We start from the raw sequence: 22,887 nt of genomic DNA, 5'->3' as shown, positions 1-22,887 counted from the left end.
ATATTTTCCAATATCTTCAGTATTTAATTTCTCCTTTGAACTCTGAAACACTACTAACTACCTAAAATGCAGTTGTGATGAGTATCCTTCTAGTATGTATTTATTTAACTGTCGTAATTGAAGTAAACACGAGATTTAAAAGCATCACCCATCATGGCAAACGTTTTCATTTTTAAGGCTAAAGAGAAAACACACGAGTTTTGTAAAAGCTATTTGTCATGTACTATAAATATATTTTACATCAATTTGCATAGCACTATTAAGTGGTTTTATACATAGTCAAGAACAAATTAAATTAAATACACTAAGTAAAAGACGATGACTCTACACTCTGTCATAATACTGTGAGTCATCTTACGGCAGATTTTTCAGCGGGCTGGGCCCTTGCCATCAAAACATACACATAAACATCCCAAACACTGGTCGAGTTGGAACATTCCATGCAAAAGAGATGCTTTTGCTGCAGCCACACCTAAGTTAAGGGGTTTGGCTTCTACATTGTGAGTCATTAATCATTTCATTTATAAAAAGACGGCGTCTGCCATCTGAGATGTTAGTGTAGGTGCTAGAAATTAGACATAATTTGTATCAGAAGTGAGAAAAAAAAAACAGTTGTGATTAATACCACTTCAATTAGGAAGCTGACAAAATTATCAATTCAAGAAAACAAGTACCCAGCACCACAAAGAGAAGCAAGTGAACAGTATCTGCAGAACAGCATAAAAAAATGAAGGGGTTTATAATGCAAGTTACATGGATCAAATGCAAGATTTCTACCCTGCAAAGACCCTTTGAAATCAAAGAGCTGTGCATAATAAATAAAGTTAGGCACACATACATCTTCCTGTAGCCAGAACCTAACACTTAGTAAAACAGTTCAAGATCCAAAATAGCAGCTACAGTATTTGCCCATTAAAACAAAAAGTTAGATTTGAAAAGAATTTGATATTTCAAAGTGGAAACAGATACTAAACTGAACTTTTATTTTCCCAGTTAATGATGAAGAAACCACACTCTTCTCTTCACTGTTCCCAATGACAGTTGCCCAAGTTATAACAACATTTAACTTTATTAAAACATATATACATCAGAGTAATATTCCACAGGAAAATACCATTAATGGGTTCAGGATGTTAACTGACAAGCCTAAAGCTATTTACATGAACTATTTAAGCTGTTTAATCTACACAACTCTGTTTTAGTCAAAACTCTGGACACTGCCTGAATAATACCTGATATTTAAAAAGATATTTCTTTTTTGGCTTATATTGAGCAGAAATATTAACACAGTCAGTTTCAAGCAGAACTCTCAGGTAAAACATGACTGAGAATGCAGAGTGAAGTGTACACGTCACTACAGTCCAGTTAGCTTTTCCACTGCTGTAATTAGAAAATGCCTATAAAAATTAAACAAGTTCTTTGCTTGATTGTTCACAGACAATTGAAAAGGATGGGTGCCAGAAAGACTCATACATTTTTCAGGGATAGGAGGACTACTGAAACAAATTAAAGGCTATGCCAGAATACATACTCATAAAATAAATTTTTTAAAAAGACAAGAACAGAGAGACTTCTCAAACAGATAGGATTCAACACATATTTTAGAAGGGAGCACAAGAAATACATTATCATCTACTCTAGAGATTTTGGTTAATGGCAGAAAGATTGCAAAGAAAGGAAATAGAAAACAGGAAACATCCGTGTAAAACAGAAATTCTAGCTCTAACTCTTCTAACATATATCTCCTGTTACTTTCCCAGGAACTCAAGAAAGAAGATGATGAAGCAAAATCTATTTACTATTTAACCTACTATATAGTAACACCTACCATTTAACCTATCACTTAACAGAGTTTCAAAAGTACTAAAAATATTTATGCCAGCTTACATGCAAGAGTCAATGTTTAAGAACTTATTAAAGAATTTGTCTCCACATCAGGTACAAATCTAAGTCTTGTTCAAAAGAGCTTGACAAAGAGCCTGCTTCAGAAAGACTGAGGCCTCAACACAATGGGAATGACTCCTAGACTTCAACTAACACGTACTGTCCTTGTAGGCATTTCTGTTGATGTTCAATGTCTGCAGATGCAACGGTCTGTACATTGTCATGACCATGAGATCTAGTTATAGTGTTGGAGGTACCCTTTGCTAATGCATATGCCTACCACAGTTACTTTCCTGATCTTTTTTCCATTGTCAGATGAGAGCTTCAACATAAAGGATGCCATGTTTCCCATGTCTTAGGGAAAAAAAGGCCATATTGGACTAGTTGGGTTCAGTAACTCAGTTTCAGAGAACTCGGAAATGCAAGTTTCAGGGAGCAGAGTAATTCAGATTTCCTTCCCCATAGCCTGATCACTTACAGAGGAGGAAGTGGAGAGCTTCTGCTCAAAACCAGCAAGCAGACATGACTTTGTGGCATTAAGAAGGAACATATCTCCTCCATGATCAGAATCAAGGACCACAATACAGACAGACAGCACAAGGTTCTGTAGCAGGTTCCTTGGTGTCAAGAACCCCCTGCTGAGGAGAGGAGGTAGAATGTTGACTCCTGAGTCAATGTTATCTTCCACTATACTCTAGGCTACCCCCTTTTCAGCAGCATTGGATTCCTGACAAAATTGTGGATTTGTCTCAGAAGGATCTACTGACAACAATCACACATGAGGAGGTTTTCTAGCTTCATTGAGTTTCTTGCTCTACATTGGGAAAGAACCCTTCAGTCTCAGAATCTCAGTACAGAAATGTGAGCGCTAATTTCCATGCCAACATCTGCAACTGGTAAAAGTAACTTTTGAACCAGATGTCCAGATGTCTGAACCAGGTGACCTTTCTGGCCTGAAGCTCCTTGGCACTGGTCCTTGGGTTCGTGGGTCTGTGAGACGGATAGTTTTGCACACTACTCGCAAACATTTGAGTAGAAAAGCTAGAAAATTAACACAAAATATACATTATGGATATAAGTGTGATGGAGTATCTAAACAAAGAAGAACTGGCAGCAGTTCAGTCAAAGGAAAGAAGGTTTGCATGGAATACTCTGCAGCTAGGTGTGATTGCCAGTAATCAGCCTTGGGCATTCACAGGATACATAACTGTAGGCTGTAACTTTTATGAAGAATGGTTTTGATTCCTTTTAACACATTCACCCGGACGTGACAGGAAAGAACAGAGAAATATTTGAGAGCCTCCAGCTTCCCTGAGATCACAAGGTCTCTATTACATGTATATGAGGACGAGGAGAGTGACAAGGGGTGAGATTCAGCTGCAGATCCAGACATCCAAATTTAGATGTCCACATGCAAGTGTCTATATGTATTTCATTATAGCCAGCGGAAATCTGGCCAACACATCCAGTGCAAGCTGTCCAGAATCTAAGAATTACTTCAGAGCGAGCCAAAACCACTGACCATACTGAGCAGAAGTTTATGTAACTGCAAAGCTGTCACGAAATGTTCTGCCTCACTGAACATGCATGTTTTGAGACTGACACTCTCAGATGCATAAGGCAATGCTGCACGTTTTAAATGCAAAATTGCTAAACTGGCTCTCGCAGACTTGACAACAATGATTACTGCAGATTTGCTTAAGATTTCTGGAAGACTTTCTCATTCGATTAATATGAAACAAATTCAAGAAGGCTACCAAAATTTTACTACCGTAGTTAAGGAGATGCATGGTATGTCATGTCTGGTAGCTCATCATTCAGCACTTGACTGGAAGTTTAAAGGTAAAAGCAGTTGAAAAGCACTCCATGAAATCCTTCTATCTTGGCCAACTGACACAGACTATTTGATGTAATTTACATAAATACTTGACTATTTTTAAGAAAGAATTGGGGGGTGGTGGTGGAGACAGATGCAGGAAATACTTCGTGTAATCTCAAATGTAAGACTATTTAACCATAGACTTTACAAGAACATCTTCCACTAACACGTGACACGGTGACACAAAAATCACTCCAATGCACCAAACCATTGGGTGAAGCTGAGCAGTGTTGTCACTGAAGTTAGGCAACACTTACGAGTTCAGGGAAAATACAAGCAATTTCCTAATCGAAAACTGTCATTCTAGAAAAATGTTATCCTTACAACAAAAGCATGCTGCCGAGTACAGGTGTGCATATCATTTGCTCAAGTATATGGCTAATATTTTTCTCACACTCCACAGGTCCCCAGCCTCAACAACACTGTGCTAATGTATTTCACATGATTATTATGACTTGTACACTCTTTTTGGTTTTGTTTTCGCTTGTGTTGGTATGATGGGAATGCCTGTGCTATTCATTATTTTATGTGCCTCTATAGGTTTCACTCAATGCCTCTCTAAAGATGAACGATCATGCCTTTCTCTTCCCTGAAAAGCTGAAAAATTCTCACGTGATCTGAGCTCTTCAGCTCTCTTTTGTGTACCTTTTTCATAATTTTCCATACAAATTTTCGGATATCATGACTAATTCTGAAAAAACTATTGCAAGTGACAATGAGTTGGAAATACTGTAACAAGGGCACAATATTTACAGATACATTTCCTGTCTCTTCTTCAGACAACCCAACATGTTGTATCAAGATTTCCAATAGAAAAAGAATGAATGTTTCAGCTGCACTAAACATAAGGGGAAAAAAGCCCTCAGGTGCCCTAACCTATTTATTTAGCCCATAACAATACACACAGCTGATTCAGATAATTCCTTCTATCATGCATGTCCTTGATTTGACAAGCAATGAGTTTAATAAACCTACTGAAGCCTCCTGTCCCACCTTTGTTAGCACAGCAAAACTTTACCAGTAACTTGCCATACCAATTGATTTAGATAAAGAAACAACTGAGGCATTGTAACATGAAAAACCTTTTAGTTAAACATGGAGTTCAGCTTTAGCCATGCCTAACAAACCCTAATCACAACTTGGCAGTAAGTTTGCAATGTAGATTTCATCCCCAGTATACACACTAGAAAGGTTCTCAGTCAGTTCTTTCACCAGCTTTAAAACCAGATTTTACATTCTCTTTGTAACAGGAGATGTTTCTGTCATTACAAAACCAGTAATGTTATAGTCACTTTGCCAATTTTTTGCCTATGATAAAATTTCAACAGGAACAAGGCTCATAGCTGTTAACCTCAACCCACATTGTGCAATCTACAGAAATAATCATAAATAATGTGTCTTTACTCAAGAGTGTTTGAATACCAAAAAGACAATGAAAGCGACTTCCTGACCCACAAGCTTCCCAGTGGGATTAATACAGTTACCAACAGGGAAGAAGGGCGAGGTACCACAATGAGTTCAAAAGACTTCCCAAAGGCTCCTTGTGCTATTCTGCCTTGGAGGCAACCATTTCTCCACGTGCCACAAATTTGTGAAGGGCACTGCCAGAAGACCAAGACCTCTCCCTTTCTAATTTATCGTGGGCACATATGCTGCCACTGCTTAGACACCATACTCTTCTGGATAAAGACTTCTGACACCCTTAAGGGTCCTGGTCTTTACCGATCAAACAGTAAGAGACACACGAAACCTGAATAAAAAAACTGGCCTTTCAATCCAAAGCTTTATTTTTCACTTTACTCCCATTTGGCCTAAGCAAGAGAAAAGCTTTGATTTCATCCCAATATTTTTTTTCCTTCTCAGTTATTGCAAAAAGCAAACTGTTATCTTTCATTCAGCTGCTACTTAGCAGTAGGATCCAGCACAAGAAACACAGGGATCATTTTAAGTCCAGATCTGAAATTAATCAACCCAACTGCCTGGAAGTCTTCCATCTAATACCTACTAAGGCTAACTACACCACAACACAAGATGTTAAAATTGCAGGCTCGCTTCCAGTACTATTTTAATATGGCCTTTACCAAGAGCCATCACTGATTTTTTCTGAGTGCATTCAATTAAACTGCAGCTGAGGTTACTTGCTATTTCTAAACCCATTAGTTATATGTATACGCATACTCAGGCAAGAGAACATTAAAAGCAGTCCTGCTTGTCAATATTATTAATCATCCTAAATGCTGTTTATCTTTTCCCAAATTGCCAATTCTTAATGCCAAGTTTGTTTCTTCTACATAACAAAAACTGTTGAAAACAGTAACAGCCACGCTTCTGAGGTGGGTGGAAAGCGGGGGGCAACACAACCAAACTCATACTTTCTTTTTGTTAAAGCTGGGTAACAATAAATTACGAGTTACAAAACGGCAAGCCAAAACTAGCAGACCCAACTAATCTCTTTATTTAAAACATATCCCCTAGCATTTTAAGGCTTGACACTGTGTAATATTTAGTTTCTTTCTCATTCATTCCCCAAGGGTGTTCAACGTGTTACTGCAAATTGAGGCATCGCTATCCCTCCCCTTAAGGAATGTATTCATGCCAGTACCTGATCGGCTGAAACATGTTTTAACATCAGGGGGATGCCACATGCACTGCTGGCCAGGAACTTAGTGTTCAACTAACTATACATACGTGGTGAATTGTCCTGGGTAAGGCTGAAACAGCTTGTTCTAAACGAGAACAGTTATTTAGCAGGCAGAAATCTAGCTTGCTCCCTGCTATACCACACTCCAAAAAACATCCGTCTAGTAATTCTGAAAGTGTATGGATTTATTATCATAGAATGGTTTGGGTTGGAAGGGACCTTAAAGATCATCTAGTTCCAACCCCCCCTGCCACGGGCACGGACACCTTCCGCTAGACCAGGCTGCTCAAAGCCTTATCCAGCCTGGCCTTGAAAAGCGCTGCAACCCTGGCAAATTTGTCCCTCACTTTAACTAGCATTTATGGAGCTGTCACACTGCTGCTTTCTTTAGAGACACACTCTTTGCTGCAGCTTCTATTCCTCTTCCTCCCACATGAAGCACACAGTGTACCTACACTCTTCCTGGGCTGCATTCACTGTTAGCCTCTGCTCCTCTTTCATTTGGGGGTAATAGTCATTTTCTCCTCGCTCTCTCTCTCTGAACTATATATAAGTTAAAAGTACAGGCATCGTTAGGGTCTTGCACAAAGTCTACCAGTGCCAAAGGCCCTTTTGGATCACATACTCACATTTCATTAACAATACAGTAAAAAACATTTTCCTTCTTACCTTGTGCTCAAAATGCAACTCTTTGAACTCTACCACCACTTTCCCTCTCTGCAACATTTCTAATACTTATCATTCTTGTTAGGTGGTGCCAAAATTTGTAGACAACTGTCTGTATGTGGTACTGGCAAGCCTTGGTATAGCATTACACGAAATAGCCTCGCTTGTTTTCTTGTTTCAAACCCTTCATGTGTACACTACAGTCCTGATTGCTTGTCAGACTGCTGCCTGACCCAAACACAGTTTTTCCACCCTTTTTTCCTAACCAGTGTCTTTCTCATTTTGTATCATTGCTGAAATTCACTTAAAAGTCCAGGCATAACTGGACATGTCTATGCTGAAAGTGTACAGATCAAGGGCCAATGACTCTTTAATCACTAGTCCTTCCCATAGCATGACCATGGCCACTGCAGCTCACACCCTCCCGGGCAATACCTGGGCTCAGTTCAAGCCCAGGTATCAAGACAACGCTGACCCAGGACCGCGCTCTCAAGAGGCTGCAGCCTGTCTGGGGGACGGAGGGGAGAGTTCAGCCATGCAAACACAAGCCCTTTCCCACAGGACCAGAGAGCAGGGGCTGGATTCACTTCATTTACAAGAACAGATCTAACACCTGAGACTAGAACTTAAAAAAATATGGCCTTATCTGGCAACTGAGCTTGCAGTGCTTCCTGCACAGATGCTACTTTTCACCATACAGGTACCACTGGGGCCCCTCATTAAATGCTATTATCTAGTTACACAAGAACATACTGCTCTTGCTGGAATTTCTTTCGTAAATGTTAAGAGCAAAATTACCTCTTTATTACCAAAAATTTAAGAATACAAAAATAAAACATAGAAAGGAGTGCACACATTTTTACAAAAAGCATGCATGTCTGACATTAATCTTCTTTTCCTATCCTCCATACTTCACCTATTTTCCTTTAGAGAATAAGATGAGCTGGTCTGTAACCATGTCTATTTTCTGAGTTATCAGTAGCCACTGTCCTTAACGAAGCATCTATAGGTGCCATTTAACTGTAAATCTTGCTGCTATTAATTTTGTTATTTCTTAAATTCCATTTTCAGACATTCTTTGACTGAAATTGCCTGCAGTCCTTATGTAGTCCAAAGGCTCAGGGCAATATGAGGTCAAAAAAATCAAGTTTCTTACTTTGGCGTAACTTTTTATTTGAATTTGCTTTGCTTTAAAATAAATGCATCCGCAAAGTGCAATGTAGATCTATAATTTAGATTACTAGCTCCAATCTGGCATGCATCTCCTAATGAAAGAAGAGTAGCCTTCATTCTCTATAGACACCAACTGTTTTTATATATTTTAACAATGGGATACAGTTCTAAAAAACAAGTACTTCTTCGTGGGCAAAAGGCATGTACATAAGAAAATGAAAACACAAATCAAGAGCATTTACCTAAAACACAGTCTAGTGACTAGAAATACATGATAGAGCTGTAAGATGAAGACCCCAGTGTGTAGACATCAGTATCTCTGAGAAAATCTGGGCGTTATATGCTGATTATAGTCAGTCTCCAACTTTGAAGTCTGGCTCACGGGTTTTTGCTGCGTATGATACGATGGTATGAAAGAAACACCATGTACTTTTTAAACTGCCTGAAGTCAGATTCTTTCCAATACAACACACTGAAGCAAATAACACACATCTTCAATGAAAAATTAAGCTATAAAAGGCCAATTACATAATAGATGAGACGCACAATATTCTCGAATCTCCTGGGCATATCCTGTAGCTTTCACTAGTGGACTTGATCACACATCCAGAAAAAGGTGTGGAGGTTCAACAAAGAGTCTGGAAAATGATATATTTACATAAAATCATACTTTTAACAAACTTCAATATTCACTATTAAAACTGACTTTTTAATTTTATACTTTTATTTGGTCTTTCTGTGAAATAACAAACATTCACACAAGATAACAACATAGAAAGCAAAATCCAGGGCCTGCAATGGAGCCCCCTGAGGCAGTTCTTGAGGCCGATGTGGAGCCTCGTTCATTTCCCAGGGATTTAACAGGATGTTTTAAAACGGAAGCTTTATATACTCTTCAGAAGTTCAGTCAGTAATCTTCAATCTTACCCTATAAACACAGACTGCTGGAAACTGCTGAAAACATAAGCACCCTTCTCATGTGAAAACAAATTACATTTTCCTAAATTTGGAGGAAAAACTCGATTTGTATATGGAGCCAAGTACCTCATATTTTTTCCTCTCATTTCTGTCATTCATAAAATGACTTTCTTTTGACCTAGAGAACACTGCAAAATCACTGGAAACTCATTCACGCTCTTAGCAGAAGAAAGAGAGAAAGTGGCTGAAGGACCTTACGAAAAGCTCCGACAACCAAACCCTTGCTGTTTGAGAGGAAAGAAAACAAACATCCTGGGTTTGCTCAGGAGAGCAGGTGACTGACTCGAGTGCGCGTGATCCGGCGCCGGCACGCTGCCCGCGTCTCCAGGCTCGGCGCTGGAAGCGGAGCGCTGCCAGCACGGCCGCGGGTGCACGCGGGGCAGGGAGACGGGGCGGAAGGCAGCTCGCCCAGCTGCCACGCACCGGCCCGCTGATCGCCGCCCAGGTGCTGCAGCAGGGACCGCTGTTAGTCATGCCAGGGAAACGTCGACCTCATCCTGCTTCGCCCACGCACCTTGGGGAGACCAAGGAGCCATGGCAAATCCATGCACTGTTCCACGCACTGCTGGCTTGCACTAAAAGGTGCTGAGATCCTCTGCCAGGACAGAAAAAAAGTCAAGAGCACTACCAGCAGCCCAGATGAAACAGTTCTCACCTGCCATTCAGAGCAGGTGGGCTGTCGGCCCCACCAAAGGGAGAGGCTCCCTGCCCGCTGGCGACTCATTCCCAGCCAGGCTCCTCACCCAGCCCTCCCCAGCTTCAGCAGCTTCCTCAAGGCTTTAAGCTGGTGCGTACTTGTGATTTAAAAAAATCATTTATGTCTGGAAAGAAGGTAATTATAACCTGCCACTCCAGTCCCATCACCTAGAAGCGGACAGTGACATCTCCCTGTCTCATGGATGACCAACTGTAGGGATCATGCTGCACCCGTACTGCTTGTGTTCTTGATGGCGCATCCAGAGAAGGCCTCTCAGCCACGACGTCTGGGCTGTGAGCACAGGGTTTGCCTGTCTATGCTCGGGTTCGGCTCAGACAGCATGGCTCCTGTCCTCTGGAAGCTGCTGGTGCTCTCGCCTCTGGCCAAGCTGTAGCCCCTGCAGCAATTCTAGACACCAGTAACACACCTGGATATTTCTGAGCCTTCGATGGTTATTACTGTCATGGCACTAAATGTCATCCCCTTATAATTAGGTCTGGGCCCATTTAAATCCCTTCCAAGGCTGGTAGTCACGTTCCTGCTGAAGAGCCCCATCCCTCCTCGCAGAGAGCAGACACTCCTCCTGGTCCAGAGTGCACGATGCTTCTGTAAGGAGCGGTGTCTCCAGCAAGCACAGCACACCAGGCACAGGAGAGGCTGCCACACGGCACCACGACGGTCAGACGTGCACCCATGGGGTGCTCCCTGGTGGCAGCACCACAGTCCCACCCCACCACCCCAGCAGTCATGCCTGGCCATCTGTCCTGGTACAGCATGCCAGTTGGTGGCATCCGAAGGATGCTCAGCCTAGCTCCTGAGACCACCAGCGATCCACACACTGGGAGTTACTAAAACAGACGAAGAGAGCATATGGAGAATCACTGCCAGAAATGTGTGCATTTTGTTAGTGTTTAACCTACTTACTGCTCAGAACACAAACCAAAATTTAAAAGAGCTCTCTGGAGTAAAATACTGTAGTTAAAAATACCAGATGACTGTTTGGAAAGACCATTCCTATCTTGTGAGCAATAGCTGGAAATTATTATCTTTGTTTTAACGGTACAAAACAGCAAAGGAAACATAGAAGCTCATTGAAATCAGTGGAAGAATCTCACTGATTTCATCAGCAAGACGGAGTCCAAGAATCTGCAACCTCTCACAGCAAAAACACATCAGATAAGGACAATAAACATTCCTGGGAAGGACACGGGATCCTTAGGTGGAGAAGTTATGTTTACAGGAAGAGGATAAGCTAAATGGAAACTGGCACAGAACACACAAAATGGGGACTCCGCTCCTCAGCCCCTGCATCATCTGCTTTGTGCAATGCACTCGTGTCAAGGGTGCCTGTGCTTCCCACTGAAACGCTGCGAATGGAACTCACGGAGCGCTGCCAGAAACACTGCTCCAGCAAAGTAACTGCCGGCACTCAGTCGTATCTCAAGGCACTAACATTTGCACAGCTGGAGGACAGAATTTAATTTTTAAATTGTTTATTAACTGATCTGTACCACAGCTACTGGTTGCTGAGCTGTAAAGGCTACACTGCTCTATGTAAGTTGTGTAACGCTCTGAAGAAGTTTCCATTATTCCATCTCATTAAGCTCCTTCCTTTTTTCCCTCTCCTCTCTCTGTATCTTTCAAACCGTTTATTTTTTCAAATACTTGCCTGTGCTATGTTCATTCTTTTGGCTGCTCTATCCTGAAGTAAAAGCCTAGTCTTTTGCCAGCTATTTGCCTTTGTCTTGCCAATATTACTAAAAGACAACTTTCTTGCTGGCACGCGCCTCCTCCCTGACTGGCTACCCAGAACAGAAGCGTTAGTCGGAAAAAGACCTCATTGATTCAGATGCAGCTTCCTTTTACCGTGAAGCTATGCACTGCCACGGCTAACTTCTCTGGGACTCAGAGCACTATATGTTATGCTTATAGTCCCTCTACACAGCATGTGAGAAAAGGCTGCATCTGCTTGATTCATCTCCCATTTTACTTTAGTGTCCTAGTTCCCATACCGCATGCACGTTGGCTCTGCCTAGGCTTCCTTCTGCGGTGAGCCAAGTGGTCCCACCAGAGGAAATCCAAGAACAGAATAATCTGCTCCAAGGTCTGTTCCCTGGAGCTGCACATTCGTCTCTCTCTACTTGGGACACTCCTTTGCTATTATACCAAGGAAGCAATGTATCCTCAAACTTCGTTATGATATGCCCCAGGGTGTACAGCACAAACTCTTTCCACATGCTATAATAAAACCGAGGAGTTGCAAGCCTTGCACAATGAGGGACAAGTCAGTACACGCTAATTAGCCAGTGGCCAGAATACTCTCCCATGTAGTCCTCTAAGACACAAACCTCCTTATTCAGTTGCGGAACCAAAAAATGTACAAAAACAGAGAGATGCGATCAACCAAGAGGGAACGCTGAGCACAGCAAAGATCTTAAATCTTGTTCCTCTGCCAAGTTTTGATGCCAAAATCAGCTTTGTTGAGAGAGACCTGTTTCTACTTAGAATCTAGAATTAGAAATCCTCTCCTGTCATTAGACTTCTCCAACTGTATTTTAAGTAAGTTAACGTAGTGCATCCTTGAGCTTCTGGCTACACCCAGCAGTGATTCTACAGATGCCTGTTTATAAGATTGTGGTCACAAAAGCATAGAAAGGGGGAGAAATTAGCACAATTCCCTTCTCAGACTGGGAACGTTCAAGCTGACTGGTCTCATTTTTCATAAGGATATCCTGCCATTTTACAGAAGGCACATCTCAGAGTAGATCTGGGCTCCAAGCAGAAACACAAAGAAGCTCTAAGCTCCAGGCACATGGTAAAGTCATACAGGAAAAAATAAGAGGATCTTGGCAATATCTCCCACCATGCAGTAGCTGATAGATTTCACCAGCAGTGCAGTTTTGGACTGTGGTGATCATTTCTGACTCTACTCTGCCTATACTTAAAATGTCAGAATGACAAAAAGGGACTATGGAAAAGACTGAACCCTAGGGACAGTCTCAGCAGCTTGGAGGTGTCCCATGAGAGATGCGCAGGATTTGTGGAGATGCTCCTCTGCGGAGGGAATGACATGCAAGGGCTAATGAGGAAACCTTTGGCTGCAAAGAGCACGGAATTGCCCAGGAAAATTCAGCATCATCTCCACAGCTGCAGTGCTATTATAGGCACAAACTGCAGAGCCCTCTATGTACATTAAAATGCTGTAATTAACATTTTCCAAGAGAACAAGTGGAGTACTTACCTGTATTTATGAATGATGGCATTAAATAACCTTCCATCACGCCAGCAGGTAGTGAAATTTTCACAACGGATTCCAGCATAACCCTCAGTTGTCTGCTGTGACCACAGGAGCAGTCTCTCTTTAGCAGACATGTCCTCTGACTCTCCAGTAACATGGATATCAGATATCTAAAATATAGTTAATACAAATATTACGATTACATCTGACACATAATATTGTTTAAAATATTGCAGAAAAACCACTCTGCATTACTGCAGAATTTTCTCTTATATCTGCAAACATGAATATGTTGATTATTCATATACTATATTAATATTCTTTCATGTCTTATCCTTATGCACTCTTAGCATCTTCAATATGAAATACAAAATTCGTAGCTCCACAATTTTCTTCAGTTAGCTAGTTCTCAGCCTCTTAACTTCTGGGGACAATATAATACTATTACATCATGACAAATACTTAAATATTTCATGTTGATAAAGCGAATAATATTTAATGTATTATATCTATTATACATAAATGTTACATAATTACATATAAAATACAGCATACCTTATGTATATATTCACATTTATGTAATACTCATATTTATATTATACATACTTTATTTAGCTACAATGGTGCTCTCTTAAAACAGGTTAAATTTTAATATATGCTGTTCTGGAATTCAGTAATGAAACAGTTATTTACAGTGAAAACTGACAATACTGGTTTTAGGAGAAAATTTTTTGAGAAGCGTTTCAGGAATGACTGAAAGGTTGAAGGCTTATACATGAAAATTTTGCCTTGATACAGATGGTTTGGTTTTCTATTATCTAAACATTATCAACTTCATATCAGACAAAGCAGGAAAGCAAGAAGTGTTGGGAAGCTTACATACAAACACTAGTTTCTAGTTCCTTAAAATTTCCCCTAATGAAATTCAGTCTGATGCTTAGAAAACTATTGCTGTATAAACATTAAGCAGATGTGTTTCACTTGCACATTATGTGATAGCAACCGTATTCCATATAAATTCCTGAAATGCAAGACAGAACAAAAAGACGACATGCTTTGATAAATAAAGCGATGTCACAGGTTGTCTTTCTTCTAAGTGGCCACCTTTTACCACTTATTCAACCAACAGTAGAAAATATAACATGTTATTATGAAGAACACTAAGAACCCAGGTACCACCACAAGGCACCGTATCAGGACCCAAGTACCATAGCTCAGACATTACAAAGAGCAGGCTGAGGGGCTCGGGCAGAAACACCACCAAGATTTGTGGGTGGACACTAAGCACCCTCGTGAGCACACCTGGACGAGCTGCGCTTCACAAGCCTACACCCAGCACTGCAGGGAGAGACAGGTCTCTTCTGGCTCTGGAGCCAGCCTGAGGCCGGGGCTCAGGGGAGGTTTGCCCACAGACACCTTTGGAGGGGAGGCTGGTGCTCAAGTTAGCTGCAGAAGAGGCTTCACTTGAGCTGTGCCAATTCCAGCTGTCCTGTCCTACTGTAAAGCAGAGAGCTACGTTCCTGAGGTCAGATGGGACAGTCATAACGATGCCTCCTGGCCTTGAAATCTCTGCACACAAAGGTGTCTTCTGTTTGAGTTCTTCCTGGGGAAACTCAGACAGGCTGGGCTGGAAATTACGTGTTATTCTCACATTAGAGCCACACAAAACAGTGCCAGGAACAGAGAGATGTAGCTTTCCTACTGATGCTGCCACATTAATGCCTTCGAGGAGGTGGTGGGAAGCACTAGGAAGCAGGGGACTAAAGGAAGAGCCTTGGAACGTCAGGGCAACGTAGCTGCCGCAGAGCTTGCTCCAATTTCTGCTTAACCACCTTTCACACTTCCAGGGGACAAGGAGCATTTACAGCTATACAGTAAATTTTAAGTAAATTTAATGCAGGGAACAAATGAATTTACATTATTTTCTATCCAAGTATCCACAAAATCACAAGTCGTGAAAGCAGTTCTTCAGATACTTATCACAGGTCACCATATCTGCTGGCTCTAGGTAAGGGAAAAATACAGGCACTGATGCTAGAAAGCAAAATAGTTGTAACTGTTCAACTAGCCCATAAACAACCTCTGAAGATCTGACAACATTTTTTTGCATTCTATTGTCTCCAACTTCAACACTACATGTTTTTAAGAAAATTCGATGAGAAAAAAAAAAACTTTTTTTTTTTTAAAAACACTGAAGAGAAACACATACGGCTGTGATTGTTTCTAAATTTCTGGGTATCAAAATCCTGTATGGAGTATTTACTACATGAAATCACACAAAATACAGACGGTATGAGTCCTGTATGTGAAGACAACAGGGAATCCAATGTGGCAAAAGACCAACTAAAAAATCAATCTGAAAATTTTCTTGTAAGAATCTAGGGAACTGGTCTGTAGCATAACATTTCCTTTCTGTGAGTTACCTTTATTCTTTGGTATTTCAAAGCAAGAAAGCAAACTAAATATTTTTTCAGTAGCTTTAGCTTCTATTCATCACAGAACAACCAGACTACAATATAAATGAAGTCAACCATTTACCACTTATCCGGACAACGCTTCTGAAAGAGATGATGTCATCTGGAAGTGCCAGATGTCTAGCAAAGGAAAAAAAAATCCTTTTCTTTTTTTCTTGTCATTTTCATAAAGTCCTCTGTGTGTAATCATTAAGTATAATATTTTTTAATATATTCTAGCATAAGCAAGCTAGCAATGCAATTTGCTAATGGCCATTCCTTACTGCTAGGTTCAAACCCTTAGCCTCCTTCACGGTTAATTGACCGGCGATGGCTATGTACATTTCAGACTGCAGAGAGTGCAAATGCAGCATGTTTGAGTGCACATTACATTCCTCTGGCAACAAGTGATTTCAGACATCAAGGCAACTTCTGAAGGTCGTGCTTTTATCTGTTGTTACATACAAACAACATCTGCAGCTATGGACACAAACACATGGAGAACATTTCTTATTCTGAAAGTGACCACTAGGCAAGCTTGTGATTCAAATTTTGGATAGCTAGAACGTTAATTTAGTTCTTTATCCTAAGATCAACAGGATTAGATCCAGAATCTCTCAAGTGCCATTGGCCATTTGAAGAAAAAGGAAAAGACTAGACTGGGTTTTGAAATTGCTTTTCACTCACAGAGGTAGCCTGTTTCAGGACAGGTTAAGGAACACTAACATTAGCCTGAGACCTGAAACAGTCTGAGCACTTCTATTCTCAAAATAAAGTATTTCAGATTCCGAAGCTAAGATTTCAGACTTTTTCATAAACGCTGAACTCATATTTTAGAAGTATAAAAATACACTTAGGGAAATGGTGAGTTAAAGAGCTATATTTTATTATGTTTACAAATAAAAGTTCTACTTTGTAAGATGCCTTATTAACTTGGAACTAACAAGTAAAATACTACCCCCTCAAAATAAGGTGTCAGAGAGACAGAGCACACACATCTTTCCTTTGATAACCCAATAAAGACAGCACAGATAGTATAGATAGTCATCTACCAGCTATGCATTATCACCAATATTTACAACATCATTTACCACAGGAATGAAAAAGAAGGACTACTAAATTAGGAATACTGAAACAGAAAATAATTTAAGGCAATCAAATCTTTTACTGTTCAAACTTTGTCCTTCAAAGCAAACAGATTGTGTGAACCTTTCATTCTTATGTCCCACAAGCCTATCATTTACCTGCTATCATCTGTTACTAGAGGACATTTGTTCCTTGAGCATGGAACAAATTATTGAGTTTGCATGAGTTGGAACATTTGCTTGCTAGATATCCAGTTCTTCAAATTATCTCAAAGTCTGTGAATTACAAGTTCTAGAAGAAAAAGAGACAGAGGTGATTCTCTGCGCAGCCCTAGTATCTCGGGATCACAGTCTTAATTTGCATTAAATGCTCTATTTCTTGTTTCTAACTGGGAGAACTAGTTCACCTCTGCTACTGCAAGTGTTTTTCTCTGCCTGTAAGTTCTCTCTGCATCACACAGTATACAAAATCCGTACACCAAAAAGATACACGAAAACGCCTCAAGCTCTTTGCTTGCACTGATTTCAGTGATGCAGTTTTGAGTCCAAAGGGCAGAGCAGATCAGAGAACACCTTCCAAAAGAGATCAACAGTGGTGCTGGATTTTTGTGGCTCATTTTTCACAGTGCAAACAGAAGAAGAGCAGACTGGCGTAGATAGTAAAGAGTCTTCCCTCCAATTCTATCTTATCTCAATGTTTTAAAGCAAGTATAAACTTGACATAATGTAATTGAATGCACAAAAGTATACAACGGGCTCGAGAAGGATGATGTATAATGAAATGTATTCTGATGTTAGCTACCCCTAAACCAGAAAAGTCTGAAGAATATAAAGAAATAAGAGAAAAAATAATGCATGAATATGGAGAGATTTAGAAATACTATTTTGCACCTAAGCTACGTAGTTAGTTATGTGTTGTGTTCGAAAAGGATTGTTGACAGCATGTTGAGGGAAGTATAGTTATACAAATGGAATTTGAACTTGCATGTGATCACAAGAAGTCATCTCCCCTGACGTTACAGTTGGACTTTGTGAGTTTCCATTTGGCCATAAATTCAAACGCTCCTATTCAGCTCTCGCAAGGCTCTGCGGGGCTGCGAGTACAGCTTTGGGCAACACCCTTCAAAAAATATTCGATCAGCTGAAGCAGATCGAAAGAGAAAAACAAGAATGACAGAGATCTAAAAATACATGACCTGTTAGGAGAGACAGAAAAATTTGTTTTATTTATTCTAAAGCAGGGAAAACCAAAGGGAGATATGACAACAGTCTTCAAATATGCTGTTGCAAAAAAGGTAATAAATCAACTCTTCTGGGAATGGAAAAAGAACTAATGAATTTAAAATGAGCATATGTATTTTCAGCTCAAACCACTTTTTAATACAAAAGACAGATAAGCACTAGAATAATTACTCAGGAAGCACGTGAAACCATCAATAAGGCAGACACAGAAGAACGAGCATCAGTCGAGTGGTTTTCATTGAGTTATCTTGCCTTCAGGTACAGAGATGACCTAGATGACCTGTAAAGAACCTTTCTAGTGCTAGTTTTGGAGTTCCATCAATAATTATAGATCTCCTCAATTCACCAGCATTTAAAGTGGAATGTGCCTCCATCTTCTGAGTATGACAAAAAAGCAAACAATGCTATACCAATAAAGCAAAACTCCTGACTGTTTCACCTTTGCTCTGTCAATCACATTCCAGAAGATCAAATGGCATCTCTCCCTCCCTTAACTGTATTACACAAATAGGTAATAGGAGAATATATGACAGTAGACATAGCTGGAAAGTGTCTTGTTATCATACAACTATTTACAATAATAACTGACATAACACACAGATGACTACTTAGTCAGAAGTATTCTACTGAATACACTGATTACAAATAATCTACTTTTTTTAAAAGCAAGTGTATTGCTTTCAACCTGACTCAAATACATTTTTTTTCTTCTAGATTATTATTAGTACTGTAGATGAGATGAAATCCACTGTAACAGACACTATGTAAATACATGGTAAAAAAAAAAAAATCTGAGGAACCTGCAGCCAAGACAACTGTTGAGTACTAAAAGCAGATGATTGATTCTGTTTATATATCAGACATTTTTTTCTAGAAAACATTTACATCCATAAACCAGAACTGAAACTATCACAAATTAAACTGGAAGAATAATGATAACGATTGATAACGTGATACACATAAGTCATTGCTTTTGACACAAACCGTCAACCACCCAACACTGGTGGTAACATGAGCTGATAGCTCTCTTTCCCTGGTAGTGAATGAAAACCATGGCTTGTTTCAATACAGGAGGCAACAAATATCACAGTGGCAGTATCCCCTGTAGAGAAGCCAAAACTACAGCCTTGATTTTCTACTCTACCTGCATTGTGCTAAAACATGAGTAGGGGACTGCTGCAGGAAGCCTCTTTCAGTCTTGACTCACAACTTCTTGACCTTAATGCAAACTACCATCTGCTCTAGGACAGCCCTGAGTTAGAACAGTATCAGAGCACATCTTGCTCAAGGAAGTCATCTTCCTGTATTAGGAACAAGGGCTGTAGAAATGAGGCTTCAGCAGAGAATAAAAAACTTTTATCTCAAAGCTATTAGTGAACAGTCAGGAACGAAGCATTGGAACATTCCGCTTACCTGAATTTTGCAAACAGGAAAACAGAGGTAATGAGGTAGCACATATTTGAACACAAAATCATAATTGTTTTACATGCATAGGAAGATGTGCCACAGAAAGAAACTCAAATAATATATTCCAGAAGTGGTGATTACGCTGTTTCAGAGGGCAAAATGTCATCTCTGTTACAGCGCAAATTAGCCAGCTGTACCAATGCGTTTCCTCTGGTGTCTGTCTCTCAGTTTGAAAAGCCAACACACTTTCAAATATCAGCCACATCTGAGGCACTGTGTAAGCTGAGAGTACATTACAGTGTGGAAAAGATGACAAGGTGAGTGAAGGCTACTAATCTCCCTAATTACACCAAAGACAACGGTAAAAACTGAGACTGGTAACTGCAAACCTTGTTATCAGCCTGAGCTCATGCACAAGATCTTTGTGGATTTGTATAAATAACAGATTTACTGTTTTGTCCTGAAGCACAAAACATTCAAATACTTGTTTAGTTCTCAAATGCAATCAAAACAAAGGTGGTCATGACTTTATAAAATAAGCTAGAGTCTGAAATCTAGTCTTCTTCCTGGATTTGTTTTCAGGTCAAAGCTAGGTGGCTCTTAAAATTACTTACACTTGGAATCTTAGGTGGAGAAAGTGAACTGAACTGAAAACCAGACATGTCAGCAACTCAGGTGTTTAGCCTGATCTGTCAGTCGATTTCATATTCATATAATTACGCAGTGTTTTACCAATATCGCCAGCACAAGCCTCGGTATCGATGCAGGTGCTCAGCAAAAGCCTCTTCCTTCCCCCCCGCCCCCCCCCCCCCAACCCCCCACCCCTTCCCCCCTGTGGTAACAAGGGCTATATGCCCGGTTGGAGTAACACGTGCAGTGATAGCAGAGGTTGCATTGCCCTGATCCCATGGGAAAAAGCAGCCATGCTTGGCTGAACAGACAAGATCTCATAATTCTTAACTCAGTAATGAAGTTTTGTTCAAATCAAGGAACATTCCTAAGCGGTTCCTGAATTCCAGCTACGATTAAGAGGGCAAAGATCTCTGTATGTATTAGGAGGCTATCTGTACTAGTGTTTACTGTGTGTTGTAACTGGGTGTGTTATCTGTGCTTAAAAACTAAGCTCGGAAAAAGTATAATTCAATTCTTGTTACAAGGGTAAATTATATAAACAACAGAAGTGTAATTTAGTTACTCTTTGCTGGAAAGAGTACCTTTGCATACATCCATTCCCTCTGTTCACTCAACTCAAAGCTCAGATGTCCCTGTTGAGCAAGGGAAATCAGTTTTGGACCAGACTGTGGTATTGGCATTTGACCCACCCCTACAGATTTCAGTAGTGCTGAAGATAAGTGGGGCAGAACTGGATTGAACTGGTAAGCATGAATACCAACAGACAAAAATTTGCTTTCTTTCAGATACTCTGCAACTAATCTCGTACTTTGGTTTCTTTTACTGTAAAAAGAAAATAATCCTACCCTCAGAGGAAGATGAAATTTCAGTAATTAATATTAATAGGTCATACAGACAGTTTGGGAGGAAAGATCTTTTGAAAGTGTAGAGTATTATTAACATGATTAATGTTCACTTTTTCTGTTCCAGGCTGCCTACATATTTCTATCATTCTTCAGTTCCTAATGGCCATAACAAAAAAGAATTAGAAATATTGCTTTCCTCGATACAAGACCCAAAGAATTACAAGATCGTCAAGAGTTGATAAGAAAATTTACTGCCAATATTGAACGTGAACTTAAACAACTCTCTCAAAAACACTTCACCTTCTAGAACCATTTTAACATGAAAATCTTTTTCTTAAATTGGGAAACAAATCAAACTACAGACAGCAAAACAGCACAAGGATACATCAACACTCCTGAAGCACAGAAGTATTACCTAACCTGTGAAAGAGACGAAGTAGTATCTTCTGTCCTACCTGTAGTGTCATAGCATGTGTAAAAGGCTTACATACAGCAAAGTGAAGACTTTTTTGTAACAGTAAAAATACTGTTCCAATACTTACTCTGAGCTACCTTTCAAAGATAAAGTACTGTGCCAAAATATTTACCTTGCTCCTGTTTGGTGGAATGCTAAATAATGCCTTTTCTTTTGACAATCGGGAAAGCACAGCATCAGAAGAATAAAACCTCTTTTGTTCAAGCAGCAGACCACTTTTGCTTTCAGAAAGTGAGTGATGCAACTTTTCAGATTTATTGTTTCCTGGGACATCTTCAACGATTCTGCAAGAAGTTATGTTTAACCCAGTTTCTTCACGCTGTCTGCCTAAAATTTGGATAGCAGAATCCAAGCTGGCTGCTTTTCCATAACAAAGACCACTAGATTTCTTCAGGAATGCTAATTCTCTCCTGTTGCTATCCTCCGAGTATTTCCTCTTCCACGTACAGTGTTTCTCTGAACATTTCTTGTCTTGTTCCTTTAACCATGTCTCTGTTTCATTGTCACCATGAAAACTGTCCCCACAAAGAGAATCACTCTTTGTTTCACCCAGGAAAACTTTTGCTTTAACAAGATCAGTCGAAAGGTCTGTACTCACGGACAGAGTATTACCAGCCACTGTCACTCTCCGGGGGAAGGAATCAGCCAATCCCACACCCTTGGGACAATTCTCGGTGTTGTCTGAAATCTCCATTTCATACTGGCTTTTTTCTTCATTTTCTTTAACCTGGACTGAATCTGGTCCCTCCTCGGTTGATTTCTTTCTCCTTTTTCTTCTGAAATATTTTCTTCCAGGGGAATGTTTAGCTGGACTTAAGGGAGCTTTGGCAGGATCTAAACACTGTTCTTCCTTTTCAGCCCTCACACATCCACAGACATTCCCCATTTGGCTTTCGGTAACTCACAGTCGCACAGTCTCATTCATTCCAGTGTATTTACATACACTTAAATCCTCCTCAGAAAGTTAAGAACCGCCGTTTGCACCGTAATTTCTTCCAGACTTCACGTCCACCCTCCTCAGTACGTAGCCATTTTGCTTATGAGAAAAGCACACGCAATAAACGTTGTGGCACAGTGCCCAGGCAAGGCCTGTGTCTGATTAGACACTGTGGCTTATTTCTGGCCACCAATCCTCTTAAATAAACATCACCGCTTCAGCGCTGGGCTGTAAGGCTGATGGCCTTTCACAGAGATGACGTAGCGTTTATGAGCAACAGAAAAGTCTCGCCTGCATTTTAACTTCCCGTTTCATTTAGCAACTCGAGCAAGATAAAGTAGAAAAATATGCAGCAACCTTTGAAACTATTAGCTACACTCCAAAGCCAAAAGCAAGCAGCGCAGCAAATAGCAGGGATTTAGTTAGCAGATTTGGTTTGCACTTCATATGTTTTTATTACGTATCCAATGATCCACGGAAGAGAAGATTAAAGTAGAGGATCAGAGATGGCTCTGACAGCTTGTTGGGGGTCAAATTTTTATTTGCACATGGAGTTTTCATAGCAGCTGATGTGATTTTTCACTGATTTGTCAGCTATAAATAACCTGCTGCTTTGCTACTATCATATAAGCATAACAGCTTGCTCAGGGCAGT

General features: G+C 40.2%; 1 protein-coding gene across 1 annotated transcript in view; it reads right to left on the bottom strand.

Annotated features, from left to right (window-relative positions):
• The window catches only part of DST (dystonin), a 316,005-nt gene that overhangs the window by 157,728 nt on the left and 135,390 nt on the right, over nt 1–22,887 (bottom strand). The window contains 1 exon segment of the mRNA XM_086608314.1: nt 13,160–13,326. Coding sequence (XP_086464440.1) covers nt 13,160–13,326 — 167 coding nt within the window.

Source organism: Tauraco erythrolophus, chromosome 2 (genome assembly GCF_009769465.1).
Source record: "Tauraco erythrolophus isolate bTauEry1 chromosome 2, bTauEry1.pri, whole genome shotgun sequence".
Classification (NCBI taxonomy): domain Eukaryota; kingdom Metazoa; phylum Chordata; class Aves; order Musophagiformes; family Musophagidae; genus Tauraco; species Tauraco erythrolophus.
The sequence above is the reverse complement of the archived record's forward strand: the minus strand, read 5'-3'. Positions and strand labels throughout refer to the sequence as shown.